We start from the raw sequence: 26,538 nt of genomic DNA on the forward strand, positions 1-26,538 counted from the left end.
CCGTCGGCTTTCGGCGTTAAGGTCCGGTGGCGGTCTTGGAGGGTGTGCTATCGCCGATGAGGCCGAGATACGTTAAGCGAGAGCATGCACAATGTTGTAGTACTGGTATTAGTACCAATAGGTCGCAATGGGGAGACACAAGAGGTCATTCTGATGGTGGGAGAGAAGACGAGCTTAGGGGAGAGGCAATGTGGAGCCGAGATAGTGATGTACATCCGGCGGACTTAACACCTCTGCTCAGGGGCAGGGAACGGGGGACGCTTGTGAATCTGGATGTTGAAATCTGCATCCGTAATGACGATTGGCTGTTATACTCTCCATAGGCTGCGTATACTTGAGGTCCAACTGAGGATATGCGACATATATTGGTATATATCTATTATCAAAGGAAGTCTCTTGTGCGCCTTCCGAATCATGCTCATCACACGTATATATACATCACCCAGAAATCGTCGCATCAATACAAAAAGGGGTATGTGGGAACTTTTGCGTCGAAGAAGAGAAGGAATGGCAGGGTTGAAAAGGTCAATGAACAAGTTCGCCGATGTGTTTGATCAGCTCCTGGAATCGAACCGGTTTGGACAAGAACAGGTCCACCCCGTGAGTGAGGGCCTCGTGGCGGACGGTAGCACTGCCCAGTCCGGTCAAGGCAATGATCACGGCGGGCTTGGCTGTCGGCATGCTCGTCGGGCTAAGTTCTTGCTGTGCTTTCTCGAATAGACGGATCTGCCGTGTAGACTCGAGACCATCCATGACCGGCATGGAAATATCTATGGTGTCGTTAGCACGCAGGTCAAATGCCCATTGAGAGATGTGCTTACCCATGAGAATGATCTGAATCAGTCCGGCATTAGCCTTGAATGCCTCCAGGGCTTCCAAGCCATTGGTTGCTGTGAAATACGACAGTTTCGCTTTCTTCATGAAGGCAACCAGCAATTTCAGGTTCACCTCGTTGTCATCCACAAGGAGGACCGCAGGGGCTCGTTTCGTCGTCTCGATCGCTAAGATCTTGGTCACTGAATCCCCCTTGCTGGATGTGGTCGTCGAGACCATGGTGGTGGAGGTGGTCAGCGCAATGTCCATACCTGACGATGTCTTAGTCTGTACGTCTGTGGTTGAGGCGTGATAGGCCGCTGTGAACTTGGTTGGCTGCGTACCGGGTTCCTCCTCCAGCGTGGCATCCATTTTGGCCGTCACCGACTGCGTCTGCTGCTGCTCGCGCCGTTGGATGCAGGTCATTACCGCCGTCGCTATCTTGGTTGGTCCGCACGGCTGGCTGACAAACTCATAGATGGCAGACGAGGGGCTACGGTAACCGGTGGCGGCCATCTTCTGAGCCTCCTGTGGAGTGGGACATACGACGACTACTGGTGGTCGGCCCTTGGGCTCCTGCCCGGTGGTCAAGGCCTTGCCCGCCATACTGGCCCAGGTGCTATCGACGCGACCGAAATCCGAATGCTGCACCAGGTAGACGTCATAGAGCGGCGCATCACTCGAGTCCCACGACACCATGCCGACTTGCATGCCAAGGTGGTCTTGACAAATGCTACTGAGCGAGGTCCGCAACAGAGCAAGCCCCTCGTCCTTCGCCCTCTCGGGCCCATTGAACCCAAGCAAGCCAATCGACTTCCCCCGAGAGAACTGCTGCGCTTTGTGAATTGTGCGCGCCTCTCGATCACTACTGGGAGCCGGGCTCGGGCTCCGCAGTAGATCGACACTCACTGTTACCTCCGTACCCATTCCCCGAGTGGAATTGATGTCGATTTTCCCTCCCATGGTTTGCACCGCCTGGTACACGATGCTAAGTCCCAAGCCGCTTCCGGGAGACAGGGGATCCTCCTGGGAGAATGGCTTGAAGATGTTGCTTTTGAGATACTCTTTGTCGATGCCCTGTCCGGTATCCTTCACGCTGAGGACGATCCCAGCCACCTCATGCTTGAAGGGATCAGTAAACGGTATCCGCTTGGGCTTGGTACCAGCAGCATTGGCTGATTTCAGTGACACCACAATGTGACCGGACCGTGTGTACTTCAAGGCATTGCCGAAAATGTTCATCAGAATCCGTCTCCATACACCTGCCTGTGTTTCGAAGAGCCACGTCATTCCTGGTTCCACATCATAAATGACCGTCAGAGGCTCGTTGGTCCGGGGTTTCTGCGGGGTATTGCCCATTAGATAGTCACCATCCTTGTCTTGATCGGTCAGGACAGGACCCCCTTGGGCCAGGAACCCGGTGGTGGTGGCAAAGCAGTGACCCGCAAAAACCGTGTCCATTACCTCCTCGAGGACCGAGTCGAGTTGAACGTCGGTGATGAGGTTGACAATGCCTTCGCTCGGTCGCTTCTTCGTCAGTGCTCGCCCGGAGTTCGCCTGTCGTCGGGCCAAGGCCGGTCCTGCCTTCAGCCGCCCAGATCGGGACTTGCGTGTGAACTGATTGATCTTAGCAAAGTCCAGCATGTTGTTAATAATGTCAAGTAACGAGCGACCGCAGTTCTCGATGGTTTGCACGAGAGCAACCTGTGGTGGCGTCATGCTGGAGTCGGTCAGCAGCTCGGTGCTGCCTAGGATACCGTGCAGGGGACTACGGAGTTCGTGTGAGATGCTGCTGACCAGCGTCCGATTTGCCTTGTTGGCGAGCTCGATATCCAGTCGATGAATCTCGGCCATGATGCTGTTGGTAAAGGCATACAGGTAGGCCAATTCGCCCCGGGAGCTAAACGCCCGCGGGGAAGTCGTCCACGCAAACAACCCTGAAAACCATCGGTTGCGACGCGAGTCCCAGACTGGGAATAGAATAACACTCCGCGCTTGAGGAAAGACCTTGTGCAGGGCCTTGCATTCATCTCGGGAGGTGAGCTTTTGCCGCTTGCTTCGGAGACCATTCTTACCGCCCTGAGTGGCCTCACGACGCCGATAGACAATATCGCGAGTCAGTGTACTCCCTGTCGCCCCATCACTGCCTTCGCTGGACGAGACCCATCCATTTTCGTCGATATTGAAGATCCCACCCCGGGGATGATGGTGCAGAAGCGACCGCAGATAGCTTTCGTGGAAGGACCCAATGGGAAAGCTCGCATCCTCCGGGTCGGTCGAAAGACTGAGGACCTCACAAAGCGCCGACTCATCGGTCTCAGTGGACGAGTGGCCGACGGTGGAGTGCTCGCTGTCACTACCAGACTCGCCAGAGCCGGAAGTCGTACTGATCTCCAGATCAGAATGGCGGGCCTCTCCGCTCTGCATGAGCCCGCCATACGAGCGCACACTCGCGTCAAAGAACACCACTCCCTCCACATCCAAGGATTCGCGTAGGGCGTGCGCCGCACGATTCAAGATTTCTCGGGTACCACTAGATAATGTCTTACTTAAGGGGCTCTTCTTGCTTGAAGCATTATCGGCAGTGCGAATCCCTTCATAGGCTTTCTCACCGTTAGCCATGTTTTGCGTAGTCGCATTGAAGGACGAACCTGAAGGCGAAGATGCTTCCTTAGGGGCGCTCGGCTCTTTCGAGTCCCTCTGCTCCTTCGATTCACGCGAATCCCGGCGCTCACGGTGATCCCGAGGCGATGAAAACCCGGGGGGCCGTGTAGCATGGTTCCAGCGCAAATGCAGCTGTTTGTCCGAAAGTTCCCGGTTGTCGGTACTCTTGCTACGCAGCCCGAGAGGCAAGGACAATCCCCCTTCCAAAAAGCGTCCCAAACCGGCGATCATGTTGGCCCCGCGCAGGTTCTGTTGCTGAGAACGTACCATCTCCAGATGGTTCATGATTGCAGCGGCTGTATCCTTCATGAAGCGCAATTCCAGGTCGTCGAGGCCCGGTCGCGTCTGCCCGTCACTGATGGCAAAAGCGCCAATCACGATGCCGCGACGGCTGAGGATGGGTACGCCAGCGTAGAAGCGGAGTAACGGGGCGTTCACGACGTACCCGCGGTTCTTGGTTCGATCGTCCTTAGTCATGTCAGGGATGACCAGAGCAAACGGACCCCCTCCATTGCTGGGTGGCTCTTCACCGGCGTTGAGTTGTTCATAATCGCAGACATAGTGACAGACGCCATCACACTTCTGGATGGCACTGCTCCCTAACCAGAGAGCATCGCCATCCTTGTGGACGCGATCATCCTGAAGACTGAGGGTGCGCGTGGCTTCGGCGAGGATGTACTGCGTATGACGGTCGAAGAGGGAAATCATGCAGCGGCGAGCGTTGAGTCGCAAGGCACCGAGTTGAGCGAGGGCGGTTAAAGTGGTGTCTTGGGAGGATTGAGGCAAATCTTCTTCGGCTTCCTCGGAGGAGGGGGTAGTGGGTGGGCGATGCAGCAGTCCTGGGCGTTGGGGCAATTGGCAGTACCTGTCGAAGGAGAGCATTGTGATCAGTCTGCCTGATCTCGATGAGATTAATAAGAGACTACCGGACGACTCACTTGTAAAACTCCCGTTCCTGCGCCATGCTGGCGGGATCATGGATCACCGCCGCCTCGGACTCGAAGGACTCGGACATTGGCGCGGATAATGGAATTGCGGGGGGGGATGAAGTGAATCAACACGACGAACCACGCTCACCAAGCTACATCCGGGGCTGGTGGAATACGAGCAGAAGAAAAGAAAGTGGGGGGGGAGGGGAAGGGGGGGGTCCAAAAAGTAGAAAAAGAGAGCGAGGGGAGGGGAGGGGAGGGGAGGGGGGCGAAGAGGCGAAGAAGGAGAGAAAAAGCCGGGAGGGGGAGGGAGAGAAGTGGGAAGGGAGAAGTAGTAAATAGCGGAGGAGGCAAAAGAAGGGAAGAAGTGAGAGAGCGGAAGGCGGCAAGACCAGGCACTATGAGTACTATGAGTACTATGAATACTACTGAGAAGCAGCCGGCATAATACTCCGGGGGGAAAAAGAATCCAGCAGGGAGGCGGTCACAAGTTCTTCTCAGTTCTCATCCCATCTCTCTCTCTCTGCTCTCTCTCCCTCCCTATGGCTCTCCCTATGGCTTCTCCTGTGGCTCTACCGGTATTTTACTCCTCAATCTCCTCAAATCTATACCTACTTTTACCCCCATCTCCCCCCATCGGGCGAATTGTCATCTCAGCCTCGACGTCATCGTGCCAACAATCCCCACCAATAATTCTTGCCGACCAACAGGGCTATCCAAGATTGTTCAAGATTGCTGGAAAGTGGGCTGCACGAGGTGCCAATCAATTCCTCCTTGGTCTCCCCTTGGTCTCCGTCTCTAACAATCTTTCTCGGTCTTTCGCAGTCTAGGCCCGGCTGTCAACGCCATCGCTCCCTTTACGTCCGTACCAAGTGGGTCTGTCGAATTCCACGCGATGTTTCTGCTTGTCACTTCCAGCCAATCTGCGTGCGTCCTCAGTCTCTAGAACCTGCTCTCCATTGCCAGGGCCCCCCCCCCCCCCGAAATTCGAGAGAATTTTGGCCGCATGCGCGACCGTCGTCGTTTGCTCGAGAGGACCGCTGCCTCCACTCCTCCCTTCCCCCTCCAGATCGCTCCGGCTCACGATCCTGCTTTAGTCCGTGCGATTAACATCCAAGGCCTCCCAATCGACCGAGATAGACATTTTAGACTACGATACACGATGAGGACAAGCACCCGATATAGATGAATAGATGAAGAGTGGTGGAGAGGTGTCACGATCGACCCGCGGGTGATCGGTGCAGATGATTGCTTCTAGTCGTCTAGTTTCTCGTCGATCACCTGCCATCCGATCTTGACTTTCTTATCAACTCCATCCTCGACGTTTAGTGCCTCGACCTCTCAACCTTATTGCGCGGGGAAATGGTCCAGAGGTTGAGAAGTAGGGTAAACTGGAATGCAGCAAGGGAAAGGTGTCCTTCCCTTGGAAATGTTCTAAAATAAGGTTGACTGGGAATTCTGATGGTCTTGTTGCTGAGCATGAGTGCATGACATACAGTAAGTCCATACAGCACAGTTGTACGGAGTACTGTACTGTACATGACTACTGTCCTCCAAAGTAATGCCGAGGTATGTGTTCTTTTTCCTTCCTACGCCACTCTGCTTCGGCTGCTTTCACCACAATAGCTCTCTCCACTTCTTGCTGCTACTTTTTCCGAGCGTGGCAGACGGCGTCTCGGACCGCAACGGCGCAAACAGGCCAGTCACCGCCCGCCGTGGCTGTTTAAACGCCAATCTGACAAGCCACTGACGGAGGTGACGTTCCCCGGGGCCACGCCTCGCCGACCCTTCTAGATTCTCCCGCCTTGGGCCGACGATGTCCGCGACTTCCGCCATCCTGTTCACGCAAGGGAGCAGGAAGCGCACTCTAGGAAAGTCTCCAGGAAAGTCTCGAAAAGAAGTAAGGATGAGGTGTATCCGTGATCATAGTGGATCTATCTATATTAGAGTCTTGTAACAGTAACAGGGAAAAGAGACCAGATTCTAGATCTCCCTGTCTTTCCCCCCGCTCCTTTTCCTCCTCAGCCCCATCATAACTCACGCCATCACATATTCCACGTGGGGAGGATATCACGATGATGATCCGCCGCATCTAGCCAGTTCATCTTGCTCCAGTGCGCCGGTCGCTCCAGCGCATCCACAAAATGTCTTACCGCCAGTACCATTTGGGCCGCCCAGCGCTGCGGACTGACCCTGCCCACCCCGGTGGCCAGCGGAGGGATCAGGATCCGCTCAATGCGATCCGTCGCACGCCCCCGATTCCACCCTTCTAGCTGTCCCAGCAGGCTCCAGATACATTCGTACACCACCTCGCGATCCCAGCTCACTCGATCGGGCATGCGCATCGTCGGACAGAGGGCCACCCACCGACATCCCCACTCGTTGGGGGTCAAGGACTCGGGGAATGGCACCAGCGTGCAGGTGCCGGGGGGCACAAAGCCGCGCCAGCGCTCGTACAGGACCTGCTGCGCCGCTCGCGTCAGGGTCTCGTAGGGATGGTCGGGGAGGCAGAATTTGCGGGTAATGGCATCGTCGAAGGCCCCGTCGAGAAGACCGTAGGAGTTGGCGGGGGAGACGATCAGGTCGAACGGGGTGGTCGCAGGCACGTCACGCAGCGATTGCCTCACAATGCGAAACTGGACCTTTGGCTCCGTCGCGTGGGCGGGCCACTGTCGCGCCAGCGCCTCCTCGAAGGCGGTGACGGACTCTTCCTCGCGGCAGAGGAGGAGGAACTCGGGAATATCTTGGAAAGACATGGTCGATGTGGTTTAGAGTTAGTGAATTCGGCCTCGAATGAGGTGGATGGCGATCAGAACATGATTATATGTCATGGCTTCGAATCTGTCAGCCTTGTTGTTCAATGGTTTTGTACGGAGTATGCCTTGCTGCTCCACCACAAACAATGCAAACACCTCAACCAAGCAGTTTCACCACACCATGATCATCATAGTCGAATCAAATGTAGTTTCATACAGAGTGCGGCTTATGGCTTCATGTGTAGATACTAGTAGCATGTCAGAGTCGAAAAGAGCAGTTGGGATAGTAGCCTGGCTAGAATGTGTCTCACTTCCAATTGGGACACATCATTGAATGCGTCCGGTGGGAAGCCAAAGTACTATATATATAAGTTGTGATCACCCGGCATTGAAACCAAGATCGACACAACCTAATCCAAAGTACCTATATTTTAGTGCTGAGGATATAAAGCTCTAATTGTCTCTTTTATCATCTGGAGATAGCGATATTTACTACCCAGTGGAAGAAGATCGCTTCCTTCCCTCTGCATGCGACTGTCTATTTGGCCGCTTGGCGCCTCAGCTCGGAAGAGAGCGGAACGATTCCGGTCCATACCGAGGGCGGAACATTGCTTATCCTGGCCCAGACCGCCGAGCATGTGACAGCGCGTCATGCGGCCAGCCTGTATCAACAACAACAACATCAACCACAGCAGTGGTCACTGTGCAAGATGGGCTCGCATTCCACCGACTCGCCTGGTCTGTGCATCTAGTCTTGAAATCTTACTTCTCCATTCTCTTCTAGTTCTCGTTTCTATCGCATAATGCCAGACACTGATCCACTGGAACAGCTGGCATGGGGAGCGTGTCAGCGTCGCTAATCTGGCCACGTGATTCCAAAGGCCTTTTCCCACTGGTTTACGTGCGGGAACGTAGCTAGTTCCAACAACCAACCCAACCACCAAGAAAATAAAGGATACGTTTCAGAACCTCTCCTCAAAAGCCTCAAATCGTCGTCAGAGCGCATCACGCGAATCGGCCGTCGAGATGACTCGCATTCTTCTAATTTTTGCCCTCTGGTGTCTGATCTCATCTCTCGACTGAGCTTATACTATCCTCTACAGACCTTTGCACGTTGGTCTCTTGACCTTGAACAGTATGAACCTGAGCGAGGCTTGGTATTGACCGACATCGCTGATCTACGTCCTCCGCGAGATTGCGTTGACCAAGGTAGGTTGACTCACATAGGCCTATATACAATTCCAAAAAGCGGTTCACTATACGATACTGAACTCATTCACAGGGCCTCGAACCGGTAACCTGCACACGATTCTCAACGAACGAAACACAGACCTGCTGCGGTGCTCCCCTCCAGTCCGTTGCTCCGTCATCAGCCTCGTCCACAGTCTACTACCGCTCGCCCTCCTACAACAGCGAAGCGCTGCAGCCTGCCATTCCCATTGCAATGCCGAAGTTGGAAAAGTGGCCTGCAGTGACACCCAACATGCCGTTGCCTGCAGAGCACTGGGTGTCCCGCTCGCCGCTGCACTTGACGGTGCTACTCTGAGTCCCGGAGCTGTAGTATTCCTGCTCGTCTTATCAGTACCATTCAAGAGGTCGGCGCGGGATGCTCTACTCACCGTTCCGTAGTGGACAAAGTCATAAGGCCACATGATGTACATGTTCTGTGTGCGCGGTCAGCGTTCGCATTCCTAAGGCCTGGACGAGTCGGAACTCACCGGGACACCGTCGCCAGCATTGTTACCCCGGTTCAATGTGCCATTTTGCGAAGTGCCGAACTCTGCAAAGGCGGAGTTGCCGATCGGATACGCTGCCAGCGCATTGCTGATGACTGTCTTCTCCGGGAAGTTCTGCGTCAACGCAATGTACGACATGTACGTCAGGGACCCGCCCAGAGAGTGGCCGGTGGATTCCAAATCATAATCCGGGTACTGTTCCACCAAGGTCTTGACCTCGGAGATGACCGTGTCATGAACCGAGGACCAGGGTGAGTAAATGCCATGCATGATCTGGGCGCCCGACGGGAAGTTGATGCCGGAAAGGCTGGGAGTCACCAATGTGGTGTCAACGTCGTTGGCGATGTCAGTGGCTGTAACTATTAGCATCGCAGACTCTCTGAAAATCTTGCCTATGTTGACCTACCAGTGGTTGAGCCTCGCATGGCGACCGTGATGCGCTTCTTCTCTGTGGAGTAGCCGATGAAGCCCTGGGAAGGGTTAGCCCTGTGCTATCGAACATCATGGTGCGGTCCCTGCCTGAGTATCTGTGACCAGATCATTCAGCTGCTTCGTGATGGTCACATCAAATGCGGTGCCGATACAGCCAGTGTATGCGGCGGAGGCAAGCTGCGCAGCCCGGTGAAGCTCCGTCCATTCAGCGGTATCTGAAAAGAAGTCAGCGTGTCTATTGGACAGCAGCCGAGAGGACGAACTCACCGGCGGTAGCTCGTTTTGTGGGCACAGCGCAGGCCACAGGGATCATGGCCACTCCGGCCAAGACGACGGACTTCTTGAGATGCATGGTGACTGATGAAGTGATAACGAGTGACTGTAGGGACTGAAGAGGTTGAGCTTGCTGCGAAAGAAACGAAGAGACCTAGCGACATCTTTTATACCCTCATGTAGGCCATGGCTAGGTCGTGATTCTCTGTCGAATTCTCCGCCATGGAGATGAAACATGAACTTGATCGCTGCACCTCGGCTTGATGAATTGCGTCGACCCCACCGAGGAGACATGTCATCCACGGATGTGATATGAGCTTCGGAATGACTTAAGCTTTTTGAAGTGATTCATTCTCCCATTAGCACGAACCGTACTCCTCGCTGGACGACTAGTATCACACCCTGACTGGTGCCCTGGATCTAAGCACAATCTTGGTCGAGTCGATGACACAGGTTTGAGGTGCCCAGTGCCAGTGATGTCGCATCTAGAGTGAAGATTTTACCGATCATATTTTTCTGACCCTGTAAATAGAAGCCGTGCCAGTGATTCTCTGTGCTGCCGTGAGAGCTGCAAGCCTGAAACCGGCCGGGGGAAAGCGATGGTTGTTTCAGGGGTGGAGCGCCGCTCCGCCATCTCAATTTTGAGTCAATCTACCCTCCCCGATTCGCAGCCCACATTGCAACGACGATGCGCCGGCTCTTTCTCCCCCATAGACCCTAAAATTTGTAACCATTGGATCTGTCTTAGCGGCTGGCAAAACTTCGGACGCTTGGATCACGTTGTTGATGGCTGTCTTTCAGGCCTCTTCCGTTCGGACCGGCTTCGAGCATGCTGATCTCCGCCGACGATCGCTGTTCGTGATGTTGCAAGCTATCTCAACAGAAATGAATGTACAGGGCTGTCAAAGTCCTGCTTTTAGGTCTCATGTTAGCTCCACGGGCTTCGATCCTCACGTTCGGAAAAGTCTACTTCTACCCCTCAGCAGGAATTTTCTGCCTCCTTACCAGTTTCATGAAAGCAATCGGTGGTAAAGCATGTTTCATGTGAACCCAATCGCACCGTCACCGGGCTTGGACGCCTAGATAGGAACTGTTCGGCCCTAGAGAAGGACTCAGGCTCAATATCTTGCATCCTGCGTGGTAATTGCATCAGGCTGGCTCCGATCGATCACTTTCCCGCCCGTGCCAGAGCGTGGGCTTCGTCCCTCGCGTTGACGTACTCAGCTGAGCTCTAGTCCGATCCAGCCGATGAATGAATGCTGTCGACTTTCGAAACAAGCCATCACTTCTTACCAAGATATGATCGTTGTGGAATGCTATCGCACGTTCGATACATGGTTCACTAACACCCATAGCCGTGTGATCATCTCTCGAGCCGCATCCCGATTATAAACAATGTAGCAGCAGATGAAGTACTACCCTACGGCGATCGTGTTTCTGCGCCTAATTGCTTTGATTGACTATGTGCCGTTCCTTCAAGTCGGGTCTCCGCTAACGGGTTACTCTGAACATTGCTATTGAGAAGATCAGCGTCAACCAGGAATCTCATGGCCAAGTAGAGAGAGAAACGGGTCAGTCGCTCAACATCATGCAGGTATTCACAATTCCCTTCTTCTCTCGCCCCTCCAGATAAATCCGACCGGTGGTCTTCTGGTCCATAGCAGTTCACCCTTCCACATCATGATCGTGACCGGAAATAGCGACACCAAAACCCTCAAACAGCAGTCGCCAAGTCATCCGTGCCGTAGGATTTGCCTAGTACGCGATCAACCTTCCGCCACCTGGCAAAGAAGCATTGGCCGACCCGAGCCACGAGTTGGCCGAGGACGACTTATTGTAGTAGATATTGTACCCCTGGCTGATGACATTATTGAAGGAGGGATCTGCGTCGGTGAAGTTCTGCAAATAGACACTCTGAGACAGAGTCCAGTTCGAAGTGGCATCGAGCGAGACGCCCAAGATCCCTTTGCCGCGACCAGACACAGCGGCCCCGGTCCAGCTGGAGTATCCGGTCAGGCTCCAAGCAATGAGACTGTTATTGTACGCGACGATGTCACCTGTCAGAGTCGACTCCGACACGGTCACGGCCACCTCAGCCGGCTGGATGTTGGAATTCTCTTCGTACCCGGCAAAATGGTCGAACGCCTGAGTCACCTGCGAGGTGTTGGCCAGAACCAGAATACCGGAAGCGGTATTCAGGGTGGTGGCGACCAGTTCGGCCTCGGCGATGATATTGCCGAACCACAACGCGGGCATGTCGGCCCCAAGAGTGGTCAACCTGGAATTGGTGAAGCTGAGCGAAGCGCCACTGCTGCGTGACGAAGAGGAGAAGAGGATGGTGCCGGCCAGCAAGCCCGCTGTGAGGTCGACGTTGGTGAAGACCGATTTCTGCACCCCATCGGAGAACAGGCTCGGAGCGTTCTCGGCGTGTCCGATCACGTTGGTGCCATAGGTCTCCCCCAGCGAGTAGAAGATGGCGCTTCCGATGCCAGCTGTGTGGGCGATGGCGTCGGTGATGTACAGGTATCCGGCTGGACTGTCTCCGGAGAATGCAGAGCTGCGCTCGCCGCCCGAGAAGTGGCGGACGTTATTGGCCACAAAGGTGCCATTTCCGCCGGCGTATAAGCCATGCGACACCGGTCCGGAGCTGTAGAGGTCGGTGTCGTTGACATAAACGGTGGTGCCAGTGCCGTAAGCATAGATGTTGGCAGCACCATTATGGACAGTCACATTGGCGTGGTCGATGTACGCGGTCGACTGGTTGGCGATGTTGATTGCCGCGTTGACGCCGAAGAAACTGGCCTGGTTCAGCCATGTGCTGTAGCCATACTTGATCACATCGCTGTAGGAGAGGTTCACGACTGCACCCTCCGTGCCGACGAGAACGCTGGTATCATTGGCGTCGACCGTTATAGTCACATGCGCCAGCTCAACATCCTCTCCGGAGTAGTAATATGGTCCGGTGATGTTGTAGATCAGGTACTGCGCGCCGCCGTTGTCGGTGGTGTAGTCGGCTACCAGTGTGTTGTCTACAGCATCGGCCGTCACATCAGCCGAATCGCTGGGGTCCCAGACCGTGATAGAAGCGAAGACGAGCGGTAGATACGACAGAAGAAGCAGGGTGAGAGACGCCATGGCTGGTCTCAATGTCGGGACTGTGATGAGGTAGTGGTGGGAGGCATTCGCAGGCAACTGAAGGTACCTTATGTACTGGCACTGCCTCCAACGACCTCGGAGTCAACAGCAGAAATCTTAGCACATTAGATGAGAAACAGTGGGGCCGTGGCAGTGATTTTCACCACTGAGCAATGCTCGGGAGAACCCTGGAGACAGCACCATCTGCCCGAAGAATGGGCCAGCATACTGCATTGTACTATACGTACATCACCACGCACGCACACCTTCTCTCTCAACTTCGACCACACGAACCGAAAGCGGCAGTCTTCAGTCTTGCATTCCGAACCAGCTGTCGTTGTTGCCAAGCACATCAACCTGCCCCAGACATGCCGAACTCCAATGTGGAGCCGAGGAAACAAGGTCGGTTGGCATATTCGACCATGCACAATCTTCACCACCACCCTTCAAACGAGAACGCGGGGTATGGGGTAGGACTAGCAAGACTTCATTCAGTACAGGCGCTGCTTGGCTTCGTTAGCGCTTCATCTAAATTGTCGGTCTGGATCCCAAGAGCTGACGCGTTCAATGCTAGCTCCTGTCGTAGGTGCCGGAACGTGGACAGCTTCTACGACCCCACGATCATGCTAATCCGTCAAAGAATGAGTCCCATCAAGACGATTCGACCTCTGAATGTGGACCAAAAGATCTCGAGATGATTGAGATGCTTGAACCAGTCTGGAGATTCCAGCTTGTTCTCCCACTCCAGCGATTCCCGCCATACGAGTCGGTGAAAATGTGGAATCCAAGCTTGTAAACCCTTGATGCACAGAACAAGCCCATCTTCACCGGCTTGGTATCTGGCACAGGGACGGAGCAAATGGAGAGCTCAAGCCGGTGTCTGCCCACGCGGTCCAGCCAGATCCGCGCGACATGCTGACATGGAGCTGTGCATTGCCAGGGGCTGCTCCTCGGTGCACACACCTCAGCGCCTCATTATCCCAGACGGCCAATGCTGGGGTGGTTTGCGACCGGGCATCGGTATAGATATACCCCCCCTCCCCCCCCGTTCCCTCTCTCCAGTTGGTGGCGTTGGGGGTTTGGGTCCATGGAAGTTTGTACTCGGTGTCAATCCACATCATCCAAATCTGATCATTGAATACCACAACGGCAGGGAGATTTCATGTGATTTGTCATGATCGGTCCTTGGCCTTCTGTCATCTGGGCCACGTTGCAGTGTGTTCATGGCTAATAAAGTGCAGGTGCGTATGGGTCCGGCTATACCACCTGCAAAGATTTCAAGTGAAGGAAAAGCAGCCAGAGGAGTGCAACAAAGACCAGCAGCAATTTCCCGGTATCTGTGCTGTGACATCTATGTTCTCAGAGCTGAGAGGGATCCAATATTGCTTTGAGGAGTGAGTAACATTACATGTACGCGATTAGGGCTGGTTCGGGAGAGAGGGCAAATGCGGCCTCAAGACGGCTCGGGCCATCCGCTGATAAAATTACCCCCGAAACACGGAATCAATCTCGATTACTCGATTCCACCTCATGGGATAATCAAGGTAGATATAGTTGCACTTGACTGATTTCTGAGGGACACAGGCTACGACTACAGGCAGACAGAACACGGATGCTTACGCCCGTGAGATGGGGGCCGAACTGAGATAGATGATTGGGCTCCTTGACCCGCGATCGACAGCTGCTATGCGGGAGAACAAGCAATGCTCCACTCAGTCACGATCGCTTAATTCAATCCTTCGGCCAATATCGATCGCCATAGGGCGATAAGTCAATGCAATGGAGCCAGATGTCAGCACTACTGACATTTTCCGCCCCCAACGCAAAGGTTACCCGGCTGGGCGTGCGACGACGACTGCGCCCCTTTTATCACCGAGGAATCTTCCTCTCCTTCCTCTCCCCCTTCATATTTCCTCTCTCCCCCCCTCTCTCTTCCTGCCTTCACATCCAAGGTCAAATGCGATGTGACCATGCAACGAATATCTCTCCTCGTTCTCGCCGTCCTCGACGCGACGTACGCAGCCAGTCCCTATGTCATGAACTGGTCCTCCCAGGCCTACGGGCCCGACGGCCCATGGCAAGCAGTGATGGTGGAGGTTGGCAGCAATAAACAACCGGTGGCACTGTATCCTGGAGCCACTTACACCACCACCATCCTGACAGACTCCATCTGCACCAACAAGACTGTCTCCGCCACGTGTTATGCTTCACAAGCCGGAACGTACAATGAAACCGAGTCGACCTCAGCCCACGTTCTGAGCAAGACTTCCTGGGAAACACTGTACTGGGCGGTGGAAGGAAAAGGCATTGAAGAAGATCTTGGGGATCAAATCGCGTTCGGCCCGACCGTCCCCAACGTCAGCATTCAGGCCATCGACCAGACCTACCAGACCTATCCGAACGGCAAGGCGTATCCAGTGCAAGTGGGAAACCTGGCCCTGGGGGCCCCGTGGTCGACCGCGACCGTCGAGAATGTCACCCTGAACATGATCACCCCGTGGCTTTACAACTCCGGAGGGGACAATGCCATCCCTTCGTACTCGTACGGCATGCACATCGGATCCGTCAACCCAGCGATCCCAGCCTCCCTGGTCTTGGGCGGGTACGATCAGAGCCGTGTTCTCGGCAACGTCAGTGCACAGTCGGTCACCAGCACAAGCGGCACATTGCAGATCTCCCTGAAAGACATTGGCCTCGGGTTAATCGGAAACAATACACCAGCAGGTTTCACAAGCCAGGAGGGCTTATTCCAGCAAAGCGAGGGGGAATCCACGGCCGAAGTGGTCACGATCGACCCCACCAAGCCCTACATGTACCTCCCGGAGGCGACCTGCAATGCGATCACCGCATCGCTCCCTGTTGCCTTCAACCAAAGCCTGGGCCTGTATTTCTGGGACACCAGCAGCAGCAACTACGCCAATCTCACCTCCTCCGCGACTTACCTCTCCTTCACCTTCAGCCTCAACAACGCCAGCAGCCACAATATCACCATCAAGATTCCCCTCGCGCAGCTCGCCCTGACGCTGCAAGAACCACTGGTGGAACAGAACCAGACCTACTTCCCCTGCTTCCTTTCCACAGATACCCCCGTCCTGGGCCGGGCCTTCTTACAGTCCGCCTTCGTTGGCGTCAACTACCACGAAGGCGCCAACTCCGGCACATGGTTCCTCGCGCAAGCGCCGGGCCCCTCCGTCTCAGACGCAGCTATCACGACAATCACCGTTCCCGACAAGTCGATCGCCGGCACCAACGCCTCGTGGGAGGCCAGCTGGGCCGAATACTTCCATCTCAACACCACTACTACGTCCCAGAACTCCACGGCCGCCAGCGGAGGTGGTGGTCTTAGTGCTGGGGCGAAAGCGGGCATCGGCGTCGGAGTCGGGGTCGGGGGTGCGTTGGTCATCGCCGCGGCAGTGCTGTGGATGGTGCGGCGGAAACGGCGCCAACGCCAGAATGCAGGGGAGAAGCGAAAGCCCGGGGAGGGAGGATTTGTGGAATTGCCTGCGCGCGTGACGGAAGGGCCGCCGAGGGAGTTGGACACGAAGAAACAGGTGCAGGCGCGCGAATTGGCAGGGGCGGAGCCGCCGCGGTATGAGCTGGAGTAGGTGGCATTGGGTTCAGCTGGTGCTATGGGATCGATGATTGGTGTTATGTAATGATATGAAGATACCAAGAATGAAAGACGGTTGGATGACCAGTTTGTTGCTGCAGTACTGGTGGATTCAGGTTCTTAGTTCGAGATTGGAAGAGAAGCAGCCTTGAGAAAGACAGCAACGCATGCGAATCTGTGTTTGAACGTTTGAACGTCCAATCGACTCAAGACAGTCATTTTTGAACCATCGCAGAGATCAAGAGGGTGGTAAGCATTGTCTGGCTGATGGCAAAGGCAGCGCTCTATACTCCATCATAACTTCGGCGGTGATCTTTTACTTATTGGTCCATGCTTCAACATACAATGCAATGCACTGGCATACATGAAAAGATCCTTGCCTTTTCAGATGTTCTGCACTTGCTATCTTTGTTGTTGAAGGGCCATCCTCCGCCATCTGATAAAGACTGTGGAGGCAAACCCCATCTAGGCCATGTCCAACAAGAGAGGCCCTCGTCTCCCAGAGCTGTAGATATAGAAGCCACGTTGAACCCTACCGATAACCCCCACATCTCATCATCCCATCATCATCAGCATCGCCACCATGCATCTCAACCCGTTAACCCCCCGAGCCCAGCTCCTCGGCGAGCTGCAACAGCTGCTAGCCTCCAACCACATCTGCAGTGTCGTGCTTGACGCTTCGAGCCCGCTCACCGAGCATTGTCGCACTCTCGTGATTCCGGAAAATGCCATCCTCATTCTCTGCCCCATCATGGAACTTTGCATGCAAGCCTGCTGGCTGCTGCAACGCTTCCCTCCGGGCGACGGCAACTCCGCGCGGAGTGGCACTGTCTGGAACTTCGAGTCTCCGGGGCAGCAGCGGGAGGAGGAGGGGGAGGAGGAGGCCACCAGTCCCGGGTGGCCCGGGTGCATGCTGTATGCGATGGCGCGGTTTTATGTGCACGGCCAGGAGGTGAAGGTTTTTGTACTCCGGGTGGTGTGATCGAGGGTGCCATCAGGTGCAACACAGTCGAGGAGATGATCTAAGCTTTTCTTTTCTAGCTTCATTGATACAAATTTTATATTGTCAAAGTAAACTGTTCTTTTCTATGTTTATATTTACCTTTGCGTGACTTGTCACTGAAAACAGGATCGGTTATTGTGCTGGAGGCAAAAGGAAAAAAAGATACGGTTTCAAATGTGCACCGAATGGGGTTTGAACCCACGACCTTCGCATTACGAGTGCGACGCTCTACCACTGAGCCACCGGTGCTTATCTAATGACCATCTACCCGCTCTTACAAATATATTACGTAGCAAGCAACACCATCCGACCCAGTGTCGAACTCACTCACGGCAAGGTTGTCGCAAAGCGCCAGCGGGCTGTCACTGACGGCCGCCGCCAATGTCATTGTTGTCAGCATCACCCCCATCATCATCAGACAGAGAAATGACACCCAGTGGGTGCACGGGAATGGTGCCATCTTCGACCAGGTCATGGAATTCCGAGGAGCCCAATAACGCAGAGTGAATCACGGTGTGGTCGGATCGATTCTGGGCTTCGATCTCGGGGCGAGTCAAATGTAGGAGGTGTTCAAGCAGAGAAAAAGGAAGAATCACAACGCCAAAGCCTTCGATTCTGAAACCGAGTCCGTCCTCGCTGCTGCTGGCTGGCTGGTTGTCGGACATTTTGTGCTCGAGAGAGGGCCGGACCGTGCCTTATATGCGTTTCTGGAGGGAAAGAGGATGGGGACTGTGTATGCAGTTGAGAAAGATGAGGAGTGAGAGCAAAGATGGAAGAAGCGGGGTGAGGGTAGAAGACGGGGGGTTGTTGGGTCAGAGTTACACAGCAGGGCTGTCGAGTGAATCAGCTCGACATGTCAGGCTTGGATGTTGCCTGGTGGCAGGGAAGGTCTGGCTACGAGGAGTCTCTCCGAGATATGCTTATATTCACCAGACGATGTCATGCCATAGGGCAAAGAATTATATGCAGACTCTATTTAGTACAGTCGCCTTACAACGGTTAGTACTATGGTGATCTATGTGAGTCACTTCGAACCTGATAGACCTTGAGTGCCTATGTCTTCGTTGTAGACCCTCCTCTTTGTCATTTTGTTATTACCTAGTAATTATGGTATCTGAAGCCCTATGAAGATGCTTGCTCTCTGACCGAGTACCGAAGTAGTACGAGGCAATCACTCACTGGGGCATCACTAATCTCCTTCCTGATGAGGTACTGGGCAGGAAGAGGAGATGATCAGCTTGTATGCCGGTAGTACTCTCTTGCATACTTGGAGGAAACGTTTGCCAGGGTAGATATTAGAGCTGAAAGTCATCGCAGACCCTTGTCCTTGCTGCCTAGGCCAAGCAGACGATGATTTCAAGTCATGGTGAAACACTGACTCTGTCAAGAGGGTAATGCGGAACCTCTCTGGTTGGGGGCCTTATGCAGGGTGCACTTCACAGGCCAATTCATCCTACCACCGTATTGAAGTCTACATAGTAAAGCACTCAACATGAATGACAACCCTGCGTGGCTTTCCAACGAGTGAGATCATCTACCTGCCTCAATCGGAGGACCTGCTCCCGTGGGGAAATGATACTGCAAGTATGGCAAGGTTGTTCCCAGCAGTGGTGTTTTGCGGGGAATAAGCGGCAGCTGAAAAATGTGGCAATCTGGCATGCAGGGCTTTTCAAATGAGAAGAAAAGTCATATAGTATATTCAGTACGCAAGAATGGACATTACTGACTAAGATAGTAACTCAACAACAGACAGACGCTACCTGCGCAGCCAGATGCGCCATCACAACCACCGAGCAAACCAGTCCAGCACCTGCTTCTCCGAGTCCTCCAGACAAGCCCTCTCCAAGGGATCATCGGGATTTCCCCTAACCGCAAACCCGTGCCTTCCCGGCTTGTACACCTTGTGTTGAATCTCCGGCAGCTGTCGTCCCTTCTGCCTCTCCTTCTCATGTACCTCCTCCACCTGGCCCTTCATGGCAATGTTGACCCCCTGATCCTCTAGCCCCCATCCGACACTGGTCGGGACCACCAGATCGTCGACATCCTCGGGCAACGCGACATGACTGGGATGCAGCGCCACCACCGCATCGGCCAGGGGGACTTTCTTCCCGTCATGCCCCTCAATCTGATTCTTTTCCAGCCCAGCCCGGAGCGCGTATTTGCCTCCCCAGCAGAAGCCGACCATGCCGATCTTCCGATCGGCCGGGGTCTCCCGTCGCAAGTTGGCCAGGAAGTCAAAGCACACTTTTTGGGTATGCGCCTCACGGTGTCTCCTCCACCACAGTAGAAAGGCTGGCGCGGCTGCTAGAATGCCCGTATACTTGGACAGGGTGGACTGCTTGCTGGCGTCGACAGGGAGTAATACGTCTGCCGTCTTGAGAGGGACGGGATCGCCTTCAAAGAAGTCGGGGAGGTAGACGAGGTAATCGCGGGACTTGGCGTACGCGTCGGCAATGAGACGGTTATTAGGGAGAGGAAGGCCGAAGATATCGGAGTAAACCACAATAATGGCGCGAGGGTTGGTTCGGTTGCCGGTCACGTAGACGTTGAGGCCGTGGAGCGGTTCTTCGCTGCCCACGGGTTGGCCGGCGTGGATGGTGCCTTTGATGCATTCGCAGGAGGGGGCGTCCATTGTAGTATATGTTCTGATGATTTAAGGGAAGATAATATGAGTGTAATGAGAGGATGATCTGAGTGATGATGGTGCGACTGTGCTTGTGCGAATAGAGTGAGAGGATGAGTATTTAAGGTACCTGGTAATTATATAGAAGCTGACATCGGGGGTGGATCTCGCCTGGTTCTCGTCCCGTTCTCGGCACCCAATTGGGTTAGACTGGTAGACTGCATCTTATCTGGACTTTCCCCGAGAATCGCGCGATAAGCCGTCAGCAACACCAACACCAACCAACACCAACCACCACCACCACCACCATGTCGCCCACTGCTCTACCCCCCGACCCGGTCTCCGAACTTCGCGCGAATGCATCGAATACCCCTGCTAAGCCGCGCAGCTGTCTGGTCTGTCGCCAGCGCAAGGTGCGATGCGACAAACAGTCACCGTGCTCCAACTGCCGTCGCGGTAAGATCGCCTGTATCTCGCCCTCCACCACCACCGACCATCCCCCGAGATGGGCCCGCCGCTTGAGAGAATAACCTTCATCAGCCAACCCAATCGCTGCAACTGTCACAAGGGACAATAGCATGGGGGTAGACCGACTGATGGATAGGGTGAACACGCTGGAGAGCCTGGTTCAAGAACTGAAGAGCCAGTTGGGACACCCGCTGTCCCCCGAGCTCTCTGATAAGGCCGGCATGACTGGCAGCCACTCACCCGGCAGCTCAACTCGAGAGGACCATGCGAGGGAATCCTCTTCTAAGGCGGGCACCAATAGCGTTCACACCCAGCTTGGACGGCTGGTCCTGCAGGATGAGCGTCACAGCCGCTATGTGAGCAGCAGCTTCTGGTCCCGTGTTGACGACGAGGTGCGTTAGTGTCGGTGCTGCAGATTAACACGAGGCTTCCTCTAACAGACACAAAGCTTAACGGGCTAAGAATGGCCACCAACACCTTATTAGATGACGACTCCGACAGCGCAGACCACCAATCCGCCGGCCAACCACAGTCCGTCGCCGCATTACAACGGACGCCAGCAGAACGCCATGCATTCATTTTCGGGCTGGGTCTGGATTCCGCCAATCCAGACCTGCGCGAGCTTCACCCCCTGCCCTCACAGGTGCCCTTTCTGCTGGAGACCTTTGCGGAGAGTGTCAACTACTTCTTAGGGATTGTGCACATGCCCACCATCTCGAATGTGGTCCGCGAGTGGCGTCGAAGTGGCATGAAATCTCTCTCGCCCTCCAATGAGGCCCTGCTCTTTTCAATTTACTATGCCACAATAGCCTCGATGGAAGATGAGGATGTAGGATCTTTCTCCCCTGTGCTGCCTCATGTCCGATGCTGACCAAAGCAGGTGATGACCAACTTTGGCGCCTCCAAGTACGAACTGAATCTGAAATACCGTCAAGGGCTGGAGCAGGCTCTTGCCAAATCTGATTTTCTGAATGCTCCAGACACTGTTCTGGTGCAAGCATTCACCATCTTTCTCTACCTCTCTCGTCGATACGACAGCCCGAGGTACATATGGATAATGACCGGGTTTGTGATTCGGATGGCTCAATACCTGGGTCTGCATCGTGACGGTGCTCATTTTGATCGCTTCACCCCGTACGAAGTGGAGCTGCGCCGCAGGGCCTGGTGGGGTGTATGTCTATTGGATATACGAGCCTCCGAGGATCAGGGGACAGATCTAAGCATCGCGCAAGGAAGCTTCGACACGAAACTCCCCCTTAACATTAACGACGGTGACATCGGCCCTAACATCAAAGAATCTCCGTCCGACCGTCAGGGCTTGACAGACATGTCCGTTCCCCGACTCTCCGCACATATGACCACCATCATGCGAGACATGATGAGCCGTGGGATTGCGGACGGGGTCGAAGGCATGCAGGAGCAGAGCCGCTCAGTGGATGAACTCTACCGCAAACTCGACGAAGAGTACCTGCAGCACACGGCCGGGTCCACCAGTATTGTTTCCTGGGTCGCCGTCAACCTAGTTCGCATGGTGATGGCCAAGATGACGCTGATTGTCTTTCTCCCGGTGTTGTTCTCTTCTCCCAGCGAAGAGCTGACGGAAGAGATCAGAACTAAGCTCCTGTGTGCGGCCATCGAGGTGGCCGAGTACAACCACGCGCTCAACGCAGAACATTCCGGTCGCCATTTGCGATGGTTGTACCAAACGTGCACGCACTGGCATGCAATCGTGTACCTGTTGATCGAGATTTCACGTCGTTCGTGGTCACCGTTCGTCGAGCGGGCGTGGGTCGCCTTGCACAGCAGCTGGCTGATCCCTGCGCCGTCGCCGACCGCCGGGAGACGCGGTATTTGGATTCCTCTCCGGAAGCTGATGGAAAAGGCGCGACGACACCGTGATGCTGAGCTCAGCCGACTGCGAAGTGACCATGAGGCAGTTACCAAACTTGACCTTGAGGCTCAGAATGCTCCTATGCCATCTAGCCCTGGACTCTTGGGCGTAGGACCCGTCAGCGAGGCCTACCGTCAACGATGGCGCCAGCTGGTTACTACACCAGTGACGAACAAATTGACGCCTGCGCTGGATACTAACCATGAGGCTATTCCATCGACCGATGCTACGATTGCTGCCGGTAGCACCAGCTCAGAATTAATGATGTCGGATACGCAGGCTGCCGCTCCTGTGGTGCCCACACCTGATTATTTGTACGGCGTGTCCACTGCGGCTCCGGATCCTGCTATTAACTTGGCCTGCGCCCCGTGGACGTCACCAGACGACATGATCCAGACTTTCGATATGAGTTTTGTGGATGCTAGCATGGATATTGATAGCGATATGGACTGGCACAACTGGATCGAGTCGGCGAAGGGTTTGGAGTCGGCTGCAGGAAACGATTTTCCCTCATGGTGCACAGTTCGTGATGACAAGGATGTATAATGCGACTCGACAAAACCAAGATTCATGATTTTATCGATTTTGATCAAAGGACTATTATTGGGCTGGCTCTGGCTGTGATTAATGGTTGATGATCACATGACTCCACCAGCTGAACATTCTTGATGATGTCATCCTCTTGAGGTCGCGCTATGCCAACCTGGGTAAGCGTCGGTATCCCATCGCTCTCCCATCGGTTTTTGCTCTCTTTACATATCACGATGAGTCGAGTCTTTCAACCTGTTACCGTAGAGTTGTTTTTCCATCAGGATACACGTGAAAGAACATCTCAAACACAGTTCATGTGATATATCAAATTCTTCCTGTGTCAAGAGAGCCTGGGGAGGAACCAACCTGAATTTCACTTCAACCGGCCATCCAATTCAGCTTCAACCTACTTCTGTGACTCTCTATATCACCTCTGATATCAACCCGAGAACAACATGGATAAAGAGTCCTTTTCTTGCTCGCACCCAGGCTGTGGACGAACCTACCGGCGAAAGGAACATCTCACACGACACCTCGCCAGCCATCTTCAACCTTCTGCCGCAGCTTGTCCATTCTGTGACAGGAGCTTCTCTCGCAAGTAAGCACTCTTTCCAGTAGAATTACTGGAATGATAGAAAATCGACTGATACACAAGTATTAGCGACACCCTCCGCCACCACGTCCGTTACAATCACAGCGACAAAACACTGAATCCTTCCAGAACGCTCAAGGCCTGCGATTACTGCCGGTCTCGCAGGACCCGCTGCGACGGCAACGCTCCGTGCACACCATGTCAGCAACGGGAGATACAATGTTCCCTGCGAAGCCATCAAGTTAGACAGGTTGTCCATGAAGATCCTTCTGCAACTGTAAAGGCATCTGAAATCTCAGTTCCCCCACAAGAACCACCGGTACCCGGCCAAGGCCCCATCGATATCCGTCCCTATCTCGAAGCATACTTCTCCAAATTCCACCCCATCTGGCCCTTCGTGCACCGCGCCACCTTCTATATGGTCCACGAGCCCCCGTTCCTCCTACAATCCATCACGATGATCGGGCTTTGGGTCACCGGAGACGCGAAGTCACAGCAAGCTGCAGTTGAGCTGCACGAACGGTTGAGCCTTTCTATTTACGAGCAAAGAGTTCGTCGCCCCCTTGAAATTCTCCAGCAGCCGTTGCCATCAATACTGATCAACCCAGGAAAAATGGCAAACCCCAGGCCCCTCCCCCAACCACCAACCGTGGCCAATAGCCACCTACCAAGGCATCCTCCTCAACATCATCTTCGCGCTGATCTCCGCTCCCCCAGACCCTCTCGACCTGCAACTCACCCGCAAACTGCCATCGCTGCAGTCAAAACTCCTTCTCGCGCTCATCAAGACCTGCCGCGCAAAGGACATGTTCTCGTACTCCACGATGCGCGCCCATTTCGCACAGGATACCGTGCTAGACGTGTACATCTGGCTTGGCATTGAGGAAGTCAAGCGCTTCGTGCTGGCGCTGTACAAAGTGTGCACGATGGTTCGTGTAGATGTGCATGAGCCTCAGGACCATCCGACCGACCCAAACCTTCTCTCGTTAGCGGAGCTGCGATTTGCGATGCCCGAGCGGGACGGGCTGTGGGACGTGGGCTCGGAATTAGCGGAGTGGCTGGAGAGGGAGCATGTGAGCGACCACGGCGAGAGGAATCGCGAGGTGGATTGGATTTCGAATGCGGCGCGGGTGCTGCGTAGGGAGGGGGTGGGGTTTGGGTTGGTTTGATTTCTTTCGAGTTTCTTGAGGCTTCTGCGGGGATCGGATCTTACGTTGAAGCGGCAGTGTGAGCGTCAAATCTAGCCACAGGTCGCCGTGATGTCGTCAATTAAGCAGGACACGGAAAATGCGTGCGTGTTATGTCCCCTCAAGGGTGCATGGCATATGGCGTGGATAGTAAGTAGTCTTCATCACAAAATCTTGCCGACAGCTGCAGGTCGAGTAGAAGCGGATACAACCGTCACTTTTAGTATGCGGCCGGGACTTTAGACTCGTAGATCTAAACACTCACCGAAATTGAGAGGCTTGCGTCAGGCACTGACCCAGTCGCAGGAGAGTCGCAAGAGTATCGTCAATTGCGACAGGGACAACATAGCCGAGACAACTCAGAACAGCACAAGCACAGAACCATGGAAAAGGATACTACTGTAAGGGCTAGATGAGTCTCTTCACTGCATGGGTCCCTCAATAGACTAGTCTACCGCTTTCAGGTCCACGGCAGTCATGCAGAATCATGCCGGCTGGAACCGATGCGGACCACCACGAGGGATCCCACCCGACGTGCCGTGTCTGTCTGTCTGTCACTTCTGCAGTGTCAGACTGCAAAGCTACTGAATGGACTGCAGTGCGCGCAATGGCCCGGTTCGGGACGAGGCCCTGGCGCTACTACGTAGTGAGTAGTGACCAACAGCCCGACCCACTACTGGGGCTATCAGATGATTCTAGCCCGGGTGAGGGTCTTGGCAGGTGAAAATTTTTCGACCGCAGAGTCAGACCCTGTCCATCTCTCAGTCTATACTTCGTACAAAATGGTCCTGCTCGATCAATCGTGACATTGAAGCTCGAGATCATTCAACTGGGTGCATGTAGGACAAGAACCCTCCAGATGTGCCCACTGGTACTAGTGACGTGGTACTCGAAATACCTCAACATGTAACAAGGATCTAATCAGATGCTCCGAGTGATGAGTAATCGGATTACCGAGGGTCCGGTCAGCTTTGCTCGAGTGGAGACGAAGCATTGGACTCTGGTACTGGAGCGTACAGAGGTAGAATCAGCCGACATGATGGCTTGGGATTACCTAACCCTGACCATCCCATGCCGATGCTGTTGCTTTTGAATGAGGGTCTAAATTTTACATTGCAAATCGTCAGGTCAATTCCCAGCGCCTTGACGATCAGTTGTCAAAGTGAAGTATTGAGTTTCTACCAAGCAAGCAGGAGAAGATCAGTGGCGCCATGCGAGTCGCTGATCAGCGGCAATTGCAGGAAGGAGGCGTTTCCCGGGTGGGCCAAGGGCCTTTCAGCGAAGTGAGGTCGGGGATGTCCGTTCAGGAGGTTCACGCAAAGCATGAGCAAATAAGCTACATAGTATGTAGACCACGAGGAGAAGGGCAAGGGAAAATTCTGCATTGTTGGCTGCCATTGGCTTTGGAGGGAAAATCGGTCCACCCGGACTTGGCCGGATGCGGATGTGAGCTGATTGGATCGGGTCTTATCAGATCCATCCATCCCGATTATCTGATGCGCTTATCCTTGGGAAGGAAGTTAAAAGGCACGCACTCTTGGCAGTACACTGTGACCACGAACGGTTGTTCTGGCTGCGCAGAGACATATTGCCACGGCCTTTGTCTTAGGTGTGCCAACTTCCACAGTTGGGGGCTAAAGGCTAGCGTGCAGGTGCAACCACCCAAGAGACCGGCTAAGAAAGTTAAGACAGTCAAGAAAAGGCAAGAAAGTCAAGAACAGGCAAGCAAGTCTAAGGCTGTGGAAGGCAAACTCACACTAGCGCCAATTCTCTACTACCTGAACACTGGTCCTTACGCAACCACCAACTCCTACTTATAACCCAGCCTGACCCCCTCTTTCCTCCCTTCTTTTCTTGTTGATCCTCAGCCCTTTCGTTCTCTCTCTTCCCCCCCT

At 54.3% G+C, this 26,538-nt stretch overlaps 9 protein-coding genes and 1 non-coding gene across 10 annotated transcripts; 3 read left to right on the forward strand and 7 right to left on the reverse strand.

Moving 5' to 3' along the window:
* Positions 1 to 345: 345 nt before the first annotated feature.
* BO86DRAFT_372261 (putative sensor histidine kinase/response regulator) lies at positions 346 to 4,663 on the reverse strand. Its single transcript, XM_025670342.1, has 3 exons — positions 4,416 to 4,663; positions 822 to 4,342; positions 346 to 770 (listed from the first exon to the last, which is right to left on the reverse strand). Exons 1-3 carry the CDS (start codon positions 4,490 to 4,492, stop codon positions 526 to 528), a joined length of 3,843 nt encoding a protein of 1,280 aa, XP_025522615.1. The 5' UTR covers positions 4,493 to 4,663; the 3' UTR covers positions 346 to 525.
* Positions 4,664 to 6,324: 1,661 nt separating this feature from the next.
* On the reverse strand, positions 6,325 to 7,478 carry BO86DRAFT_393241 (uncharacterized protein). The gene has a single exon (XM_025672973.1). It carries the CDS (start codon positions 7,160 to 7,162, stop codon positions 6,452 to 6,454), a length of 711 nt encoding a protein of 236 aa, XP_025522616.1. The 5' UTR covers positions 7,163 to 7,478; the 3' UTR covers positions 6,325 to 6,451.
* A 1,088-nt stretch (positions 7,479 to 8,566) lies between these two features.
* On the reverse strand, positions 8,567 to 9,682 carry BO86DRAFT_422954 (putative alkaline lipase; the record flags this gene model as incomplete). The annotated part of the gene is made up of 6 exons (XM_025675377.1): positions 8,567 to 8,728; positions 8,782 to 8,826; positions 8,881 to 9,251; positions 9,305 to 9,368; positions 9,418 to 9,545; positions 9,598 to 9,682. The coding sequence occupies 6 exons, from the start codon at positions 9,680 to 9,682 to the stop codon at positions 8,567 to 8,569; spliced, it is 855 nt and encodes a 284-aa protein (XP_025522617.1).
* A 1,315-nt stretch (positions 9,683 to 10,997) lies between these two features.
* On the reverse strand, positions 10,998 to 13,140 carry BO86DRAFT_246816 (uncharacterized protein). The gene has a single exon (XM_025667139.1). The coding sequence runs from the start codon at positions 12,736 to 12,738 to the stop codon at positions 11,359 to 11,361; it is 1,380 nt and encodes a 459-aa protein (XP_025522618.1). The 5' UTR covers positions 12,739 to 13,140; the 3' UTR covers positions 10,998 to 11,358.
* Positions 13,141 to 14,505: 1,365 nt separating this feature from the next.
* On the forward strand, positions 14,506 to 16,637 carry BO86DRAFT_246775 (putative aspartic-type endopeptidase). Its single transcript, XM_025667138.1, has one exon. It carries the CDS (start codon positions 14,709 to 14,711, stop codon positions 16,341 to 16,343), a length of 1,635 nt encoding a protein of 544 aa, XP_025522619.1. The 5' UTR covers positions 14,506 to 14,708; the 3' UTR covers positions 16,344 to 16,637.
* An 891-nt stretch (positions 16,638 to 17,528) lies between these two features.
* BO86DRAFT_t300 lies at positions 17,529 to 17,600 on the reverse strand. Its single transcript has one exon. It is a non-coding gene; the product is annotated as a tRNA-Thr (tRNA).
* A 113-nt stretch (positions 17,601 to 17,713) lies between these two features.
* BO86DRAFT_404425 (uncharacterized protein) lies at positions 17,714 to 18,016 on the reverse strand (the record flags this gene model as incomplete). Its single annotated transcript, XM_025674008.1, has 1 exon — positions 17,714 to 18,016. The coding sequence occupies one exon, from the start codon at positions 18,014 to 18,016 to the stop codon at positions 17,714 to 17,716; it is 303 nt and encodes a 100-aa protein (XP_025522620.1).
* A 1,115-nt stretch (positions 18,017 to 19,131) lies between these two features.
* Positions 19,132 to 20,069, reverse strand: BO86DRAFT_451487 (dienelactone hydrolase family protein; the record flags this gene model as incomplete). Its single annotated transcript, XM_025676862.1, has 1 exon — positions 19,132 to 20,069. Exon 1 carries the CDS (start codon positions 19,981 to 19,983, stop codon positions 19,132 to 19,134), a length of 852 nt encoding a protein of 283 aa, XP_025522621.1. The 5' UTR covers positions 19,984 to 20,069.
* Positions 20,070 to 20,282: 213 nt separating this feature from the next.
* Positions 20,283 to 22,879, forward strand: BO86DRAFT_404427 (Zn(II)2Cys6 transcription factor; the record flags this gene model as incomplete). Its single annotated transcript, XM_025674009.1, has 4 exons — positions 20,283 to 20,430; positions 20,515 to 20,834; positions 20,891 to 21,271; positions 21,323 to 22,879. The coding sequence occupies 4 exons, from the start codon at positions 20,283 to 20,285 to the stop codon at positions 22,877 to 22,879; spliced, it is 2,406 nt and encodes an 801-aa protein (XP_025522622.1).
* Positions 22,880 to 23,319: 440 nt separating this feature from the next.
* Positions 23,320 to 24,625, forward strand: BO86DRAFT_404428 (C2H2 type zinc finger domain protein; the record flags this gene model as incomplete). Its single annotated transcript, XM_025674010.1, has 3 exons — positions 23,320 to 23,462; positions 23,526 to 24,006; positions 24,065 to 24,625. 3 exons carry the CDS (start codon positions 23,320 to 23,322, stop codon positions 24,623 to 24,625), a joined length of 1,185 nt encoding a protein of 394 aa, XP_025522623.1.
* Between the last annotated feature and the right edge of the window lie 1,913 nt (positions 24,626 to 26,538).

The sequence above is a fragment of the Aspergillus japonicus genome (genome assembly GCF_003184785.1).
Source record: "Aspergillus japonicus CBS 114.51 unplaced genomic scaffold BO86scaffold_91, whole genome shotgun sequence".
In the NCBI taxonomy this organism is placed as follows: domain Eukaryota; kingdom Fungi; phylum Ascomycota; class Eurotiomycetes; order Eurotiales; family Aspergillaceae; genus Aspergillus; species Aspergillus japonicus.